Below are 8,591 nucleotides of genomic sequence, written 5' to 3'. Positions count from 1 at the left end.
CCCTATGGATTATAAACTCCATGAGGACAGAGATTATGTCTGTCTTGTTTACCATGACATTCTCAGCACCTAGTACATGCAAGACACTCAGAAAAGTGTGGACTCGGGAAAGGGGGGGTGGGGGAAAAAAAAATATGAAACTGTTGTTTTTAACTTGCAAAAAAAAAAAAGAAAAGAAAAGTGTGGAATGAATATGAATGAATGAACTATATTAAAAACTAGCTCTGTGTTGCAGAGGCTTTAGGAGAGGAAGCTTAGCAGACCCAAGGATCTTATTTATACTATACAATCCTAAATCCCCTTCCCTAACTACACGCCCCATACCCAGGTTTGGATGTGCCATTATCAGGATTGGGATGGGGGGAGACATAGGTACACAGGTATACTAGGTGTCTGTCACAGCCCTCCAGATTCTGGCATAGGGCGAAGGGCATAATATCAGCAATTACAGTGGGAAGTAGAGTGGTCATGAGGAATTGAGAAAAGTCATCTGGTAACTTTCATACATCATCTCTAGGCCTCTACGAGAAACCACTGCTCTAGGTATATCATTCCTACACTTTATAATATATTCCTCAGATCTTTAGATGTAGCCACTGGTCAACTCACAGAGTCCTGACCTTTCAGCTAATGGGCCTCACCTGTAGGTGACTACTCATCTCATTAAAACTTTCTTCATCTTTAATGTTCTCGTCCCCCATCACAGGGGCCTTTAATCATTAAACATACTGAGGCATTCTATTTGAAGGGGAGTTCTGATATTGAAAATGGGTAGGCAAAAGTTACTTCTAACAAGCCATTTAAGATTAAATGCTACCATCATTAGTGTAGAACATCAGTGGCACCATTAATTTAAAATCTGGGCTCCCAGACAGAATTTTTTTTGGGGAAAAAAGAAGCTTTTTCATATGCAGCCCACACATTACCTATCACCAATCTCCCATAACCACTTGTCTGTACCCTTTAGTCTTATTAAACAAGAAAGGAGGGATGATAGAGTAGAGGTAGGGGTGGAGGGGATAGGTTAAAAATCATTTAGAGCACAATTGATATTCCTTTCCTTCAACTCCAAATTCCTCCAGCATCTCTTGCTTTTGGGGAAACATTTCAGGATGAAATAGAAAGCAAATCTAAATGTTATTCCTGAGAGTCCTGTCTGTTCAGTAGTCAATGATTAAAACAATTTTCTGATCTGATCTATTTAGGGCTGACATAGATAGAAACAGTTAAGGGGCTTAAGAAGATTTTAACTGAAATGATTTCTGGAAAAGTAGGATGTGAAACTATTAAATAATTATTTATGGTTTTTTAAAGATTAAAAGATATAACATTTTAATCACACATAAGCATATCAAAGAATAATTCAAATGGAAATGAAACTCAAAAAATAAACATTGGCCCCCCAGTGAGCTGATTTATATTAAAGAAAAAAGTGATTTCTGGGGAACTTGTGGGTCCAAACAGCTTGTTGATTGCCCAGAGTGGCATGGAGGAAAAAGACGAATCTTTGAAGTCAAAGGGATTAAGGCTAAAATCATGATTTAGGGTTGCATGATTTAAGCAAATTCCATAATCTATTTTGGCCTCTGAAAAATGGTAATAATATCTATCTTGCAAGATTAGCTATGTTAACAATAATAAGAAGAAAAAGAACACTGCAAATGGTAACTCTGCATGAGAATATTTTCTATCAGCGTATTCTATCTCCCCATGAATCAGTAGAGAGACTTTATTTTTCAATCCTGCTATTATGCAAGTGCCTCTTGAGTTTGGATTTGAAAGCTGTTAGCATTTGTTCCTCTCATGATGCTGTTCTTAAATGTTACTTAGTCTAGTTGAAACCTTTGAAGATGTGACCTCAGATTAAGTACCCAGAAACATTTAAAGGCTACTAAACTTTACATTTAATACTTTTTGTATTTCTTAAGTTGTATTTGTCCTCCCCCCCCCCCATTTTCATTTGTTCCTCTCAAAACTATTTACTGGAATGACTCTTTGTCTTACAACAGAGAATTTTTCCATGATGTTGTATTTACTAGTAGGAATGAGTGGGTCTCACACACTTTGAGCACCTGATATAGCAATTTCCCTTCCTTTGGGTAAACAACAACCCCCCACAGAGTCCATTTTTTTTAATCAATGTATATTTTCCAATAAAGGAATTGCCAAAACAAAAGCTCTGATTTTTCAAATTCCTTTTAAGTTAGTTAAAATCTGAAATAATTTATAAGTAATTTATATTTTATTTGTCTCACTGTTAAAATGACAGGGTCTGGCTAAAGATAAATCATAAACAAAATCATATTACCTCAACCCCAACCATCTCCATCTCAACACACACACACACACACACACACACACGCATACACACACCCTGGCACAAAGCCCACGTCACTGCAATCAAAGAAACATAGAGTATACCTAAGCTGTGTGGCAGTCCCCTAATTAATGATCAAAACTCCTTGGAGCTCAGGTGCTGCTCTCCCAATAGACTGCTATTTTTGAAATATTTCTCTTTGAAAACAACAGCATGATTAATCTCACCATTCCTATTTAAATTACTTATGTAGAAACAACAATGCACTTTGAGCAATTATTAAAAACACTTTATTATGTATAATTTGTACATGCTTCAATTTGTGTTGCTTAGGGTGATTTATTTTTCAGGTTGCGATGTCATCTACCAAGATTAACTAGATCTAATTTTCATTCTGCCATGCCACATACAAAAATACAATTTTCAAAGCAAAGTTCCCCTTCTTTACACAAAGGTACACAAGAGTTTGTCAGACAAATGAAATAAGAAAAGAATACTTTGCACATGTATCGACACCATACAAGGCATTATCCTTCACACAGTAACATCTAATGTGTTCTTTTATTTTTGAAACAGCAGGAAAAGAGCCCCTTCCCCTCAGAGGGAAATGCAAACTTTATCTGTTGCTAAAGCCAAATTCCAGGGATGAAGGTGTGGTCCTCTCGGGGAGGAAAGTAGGGGGATTGGGGACGTACGGAGGAGGGTGGACGCCCCTTCACAAGCACTTCAGGAGGAAGGAATTGCAGGAAGTTCCTCGGGGACAGTCGCACAGCTTCCCGATCCTCGCGCCTTTGCGCACCGCGCACTGCTCCCCGGCGTCGCACTGCAAACAACGCAACGTGTGGTCATCCGGCAAGAGCAAACCCAGGCTCCCGACAGGCGAGTCTCCCAGTCAACGCAATTTCTGCCTCCTGAGAGGGACAACTGGACTCCATTCCAGTCACCGGGGGCCTAAGTATAGTTAGGCCTGAAACACAGGAAGCTTTGTGCTTATAATTTCAGTGAGAGGACATTTTTTAAAAGGAAATTTAAATTATTGGTCCCCTCCTCCTTTCTTCCACCTTTGGTGGGTGGAGCACATTTCCTGGCTCCTTTTCTTGCTCATTCAAAGGAAAAAAATCAACCAGACCTTTTTTCTAAGAAATAAACAACAGACCTACACTTTCTCACAACCCCTGTTCCCTGCTTTCCCACTTCCTCATCCCCAGAAGGAAGATTAAAGTGTGTGTGTGTGTGTGTGTGTGTGTGCGCGCGCGCTCGCGCACTGTGCATTTTACCGGGAACCGTCCAAGGAAGGTGAGCAGCCCTGACAGAATCAAGAATTTTGATCAAAGAATTTAGATCAAAAACACTGGCTACACTCCGGAAGAAAGCAGGAAGAAATTGGGGGAGCAAGAACTGAGTTGATGCAAAGGGTCTTCCAGCTCAGAGAATTCTTCCTGATATGAAACTAAGAGCTCATCTTCAGGAAATGCTCCTTCCCATAGAGATTCTAGAGCTAGTTCCTGGCACACCTGCTCTATTCCCCAAAACAGCTGGTCTGCCCTTTGCCCTTAGAGACCAAGGGACAAGCGCTGGCGGTGGAAGCAAACGGGAGCCCTCAGAATCCGGCAAACCCATTACCTGAGTTATTTAGCCACATCCTAAGAAGAAGGTCATGTATAAGATTCAAGGCGGTGTGTTTTCTCGTGTAAAAACGTGGGCAGGTGATGACCTCAGAGCCTTACCATGGGGACTTGGCCGTACTTCTTCTCATAGATCGGAATACGTTTACTCTTGAGCTTCTTCAAGACTTCCTGCAGCGCTTCGATCTGCAACACACCGCCCCGGAGCCCGAAGTTGCCGCCTTGGCTGCGAGCCCAGCCCAGGTGCGCACTTCCAGCCCTAGTTATAAGGATCCCCGGACCCCCACACACCCAGCGACGGACTCCCCGGACTGCGGGGATGGGACTGGAACTTAGAGAGCGCTGTCCCGGGTACTGATCGCAGGTCCCGGAGCCGCCGAGGCTCCTGTTGCTCCGAGGGGCCGGGACCAGGGATTCGTTCTAGTGACTGCCTGGAGCCTATGGGCTCGAGACGATCTTCGGGTGGCAGCGAGTGCCCGGGCTTTGCGCTCAGCTCCCCGCGCCCTGACTCTGGGAATGCGAGTGGGGGTGGGGGGGAGGAAGGCATGCAAAGGAAGGGACCGCGCGGCACCCCGAGGGGGTCCAGGGCGAGGGGAATACCGACCAGCTCCTTCTCGTGGGAGGCATCCTCCACGGCGGAGTAGATGTCCAGGGCTCGCGGCTGCAGCTCGGCGTCCTCCTGGGCGCGGGTGCCCAGCAGAGGTAGCATCAGCAGCAGGGCGGCGCCCAGGAGGGGCAGCAGCCGCAGGCGGGGGCTCTCCATGGTGCTGAAACTCGTGGTTGCTGGGGCACCCCGCGCTCCCGCCTTTTATAGTGAGCCCGAGCCCCCGTGCAGGAAAGAGGGAGGGGGCGAGGAAGGAAGGGGGTGTGGAGGAGGGCCCGGGTCAACCGTCTGTAGGCAGCGCTCTGCCGGCGCTTGACGTCAATGCCCGCCGGGCTCCAGGCGCCTGGGAACGAGGCTTTGCGCACAGATGGGCTAGAGCGCAGAGAACAGGACCCTGCGCCCCCAAATGCTGTCAGCCCCGAGGCAGGGGACGCTCCCCGAGGGGCCTGAGCTGGAGCCAGAGGGGCAAAAGGTGAGGGATGGGGAGCGGGAGGGGCCTAGGAAATGGAAAATGCCTTCGGGGCAATGCACAAGCAACAGAGTTGCTTCCCATCGCGCAGCAGCAGTGGCACGGTCCGCCAGCCCTGCCTTGCCTCTCACCCCAGTCCGAAGGTGGCAGCAAGAAGGGGGTGTTGCCTCCAGACAGTCATGTTTGGGGAGCACCTTACTAGGCACTCTGTGGGGTCGGGGAGGCAAATATAACACACAAAAGAAGGAGAAACCATGGCCTTGCCCACAATGAGTTCTAAGATGGAATCTGTGTGGTGATACTGAAGAGAAGAGAGGAAAAACAGACCAACCCCGACTCCACAGCGGTGTGGGGAGTGCAGAGAACCAGACTTTAGTTCCAATCCTGGCTCCAGTACTTGACTTTGAACAAAATAAAGAACCACTCGGCCTCAGTTGTTTGTTTTTGTTGGGTTTTTTTTTTTTTTTTTTTGGTAAGACTGGGATTAAAAAGATGTACCTCACAAAGTTATCAGTACAATGAAATGAGAGAGACTAGGTATGTAAAACTCTGGGCCCTTAGCACAATAAACACTACGCCTCCCTGTCCCTCCCCTTTGAACGCTGAGGCTGCCCAGGTATTATGTGCAGTATCTCAGCTTTTCCTCAGGGCAAATTCAACCAGCCCCCACCACCTACCCGTGGCACCCAGGAAGCCAGCATAGAAAAAAAGCAAAGGGGTGAAAAATGCAGCTCCCTGATTATGAAATATCTCGAGAGATCAGATATCAACAGTAAGCCAGGTCTGAAAACACTGTTGGGTTTTTGTGTGTGTGTGTGTGTGTGTGTTTTAAGGTTAGAGTCCCTACAGCCTGAATGCAAACGAATGTATCTGTAGAAGAAGTAGATGCTTTTTCATCTAGACCTGGCTTCTTTCACCATACCTTCTTTCCTTCAACTGCTCTTGAATCTATCCACTATTCTCCATCCTAGTCCTCGACAGGTGCCTTAGCCTACTTCATGTCTACCCCTTAATCCCCACCCATCTTTTCTTGTCTTTCTCTAATCCATAAATCAAATCCATAATTCATTGTCAGCAAGAGTATTTTCCCCCTTAAAATACACTGACAGCTCCCCATCTTACTAAGCATTGATTCTAAATTCCTCACCCAGACTTGCAAAGTATTGCATGGTCTGCACCCCATCCCCTACCTCATGTTCTACCACTTTGCCCCAGACATCTCCACTCCAGCCTCACTGACCTTTTTGGTCCCCTAACAGCCAATTTCATTTCCACTTTGATACCTTTACACTTACCTTCCCTGGAAAGGTCTTCCTGAATATCCAAATGGCTCACTGCTTCTTGTCAATTAAATCTCAGTTTAAATATCTGTGACTACTCAATCTAAAGTATCTACCAGTTTATCCTCCCACAATTATACTGCTTAGCAGATGATGTGGGTCATTAAGATAGTTTACACATAATATGTGTCTGGCTACCCCAATTATCAAGTATTTAAATGTTACTCAAATGCACACTGTGAAGCAATTCAAGAAATAATGTCTCTTCTGGTGAATAGCACACATATTAACAGCATCAAAATATTTTGCTTTGGGGTAAATCCAACTTGAAAATGTATCTAACACCTCCCCCAGATCTGCTTTTCACACATACCTTTTGATTCTGCACAACAGAACTTTAGTGGCAGCTCATTTTACTGTTTAAACCTTATAGAGACATATTGGCAGTCATTGCAAAAACCATCTCCAATGATCTTAAAAGTGTTCTAAGCTTCAGAAGAAAAATAACCCCAAATAAGTTTCTAGCCTATCCTTCTTCAAGAATATGAATATTCCCAATGCAATACTTTTTCTCAAATTTTATTCTACCCAGACACAAACCGTAGCTTTCTCTTTTTGCTACTTCTATGGCAAAAACAACTCCAAAGTTCAAATACTGCTGATATTGGGTTGGTGTTATCATCTTCGTATAATGAGGGCACCCCTTTAGTTGAGGGGTTAGGGAAAGGACTCTTGAATAACCCTGTGAAGCAAGCAAGGAGTATATTGGCCATTTACACATTACAATGCTTTTTTCATCTTGAGCAGAATGACTTTATAAATTGTCTTTATGAAGCATGGTATAGTAAAGTGTAGGACATTTTCTTCCCAAAGACAACTTACATAATTTAAAACTAGAGAAGACACAAAAACATTAGATGTCCTACAGTCCTTGCATTATGCTCTGTCATGAGAATGTATATATTCTTGCTACTTTGTAATAACTCTATTAGGGGGAAAAAGCCCACCTTTGATGCTCCCAAGCAAGTAAAGAAAAATCATAATTGGATTTAATCACTAATTCTCATCACAGATAGCGAAAAGGGAGGCAAGTTACCTCACAAAAAAAGAAGCAATGACCAGGATGTGTCTTTGGAGATTTACTGTGAACAAACCTCTCTTAACCACTCCTCCTAAGATAGAGTAGGCCTCCAGTTCTGCTCTTTTAAATAGCTCAAGTAGAGAAATTTCATCAGCAGAGAGCCAAGAAACTAATGCCAGTAGGATCTACTTATAACATACTGCTATCTGAGAAGAAAATGTAAAAGTCTGGGAAAACCTCTTCCTACTCATGTCTAACTCTTGGAGTTTGAAGCCTTTCACTGTAAAAAATAACCCGTTAATTGATTTGTGACTTGACAAGAAAACACAGTCTACTTTCCTTTTGGTCAAAAAAAAAAAAAAAAAAACGTAGAATATAGGGGCTTGTCTATATTACTTAATGAGAACTCTAGAGTCCTAAGTTATTAACTAAATGAAGTGGTCATGGGAGAATTAGATACCAAAGTGATGTTTTTCCTGAGCTCTAGTATTTCTCCCTCCTTCCCTCCTTTAATTTTAAATAATTTCTTTTCCTATCTATCCCAGAATAACACTGGCTGTTTAGGTTGTCATATTTCTCAAATGTCTGACTACTTTGTTATCCATTAACCTTCTCTCTATTCCCCGCCCCCACCCTAGCCAAGTCTTGTTCAATAGTAAAACTTCCTCAGTTTCATTGACTTCCTAAATATTTGTCTTTAAGACTGTTTCTCCTTATTTGTGTTAGCTGCTCTTTCCTCCAAGTTAAACATCACTCTGCTCTCTTCGGTACACATTTGTAATCTCTTAGGTGACACCCTTTTCATTTCTACATTGTCCGCTCTCCACCCTCCCTGCTTCCAGAAGAGAGATTAATTACCATCGACATTCATCCTCTGTTTACTTCCAAGCCACAGTCTTCCAAAGGAACTTATTCACCAAGTTCTAACTAAACATCTTTATCACTATCCGAAAGAAAATAATCTCCAAGTAAAGGACACTTGGAGCTGGTGCCAAATTGGGAGGTGTTGGAGATGTAGTAAGAAATGATATGTACTTTACAGACTGCCTCAAAAGGAATGAAGCAGGGGAAATTAGACAAAGCTTTCCGGTAATTTTTTTTAAGCTTTTAATTAAGAGGTTTTCAATTTCAAGACTCAGTTTTAAAAATCTGAGTGCCCTATGTGTTCACAACACTGCTAGGCATTATAAGGACTGCTGAGACCAGCTCTTGCCC

At 43.2% G+C, this 8,591-nt stretch overlaps 1 protein-coding gene across 1 annotated transcript; it reads right to left on the bottom strand.

Moving 5' to 3' along the window:
* Positions 1-2,591: 2,591 nt before the first annotated feature.
* On the bottom strand, positions 2,592-4,724 carry CARTPT (CART prepropeptide). The gene is made up of 3 exons (XM_069492701.1): positions 4,547-4,724; positions 4,045-4,128; positions 2,592-3,140 (listed from the first exon to the last, which is right to left on the bottom strand). The coding sequence occupies exons 1-3, from the start codon at positions 4,703-4,705 to the stop codon at positions 3,033-3,035; spliced, it is 351 nt and encodes a 116-aa protein (XP_069348802.1). The 5' UTR covers positions 4,706-4,724; the 3' UTR covers positions 2,592-3,032.
* Positions 4,725-8,591: the final 3,867 nt, after the last annotated feature.

This window comes from Eulemur rufifrons, chromosome 17 (genome assembly GCF_041146395.1).
Source record: "Eulemur rufifrons isolate Redbay chromosome 17, OSU_ERuf_1, whole genome shotgun sequence".
Lineage (NCBI taxonomy): Eukaryota > Metazoa > Chordata > Mammalia > Primates > Lemuridae > Eulemur > Eulemur rufifrons.
Note: the sequence above shows the minus strand (reverse complement) of the source record. Positions and strands in the feature narration are given on the sequence as shown.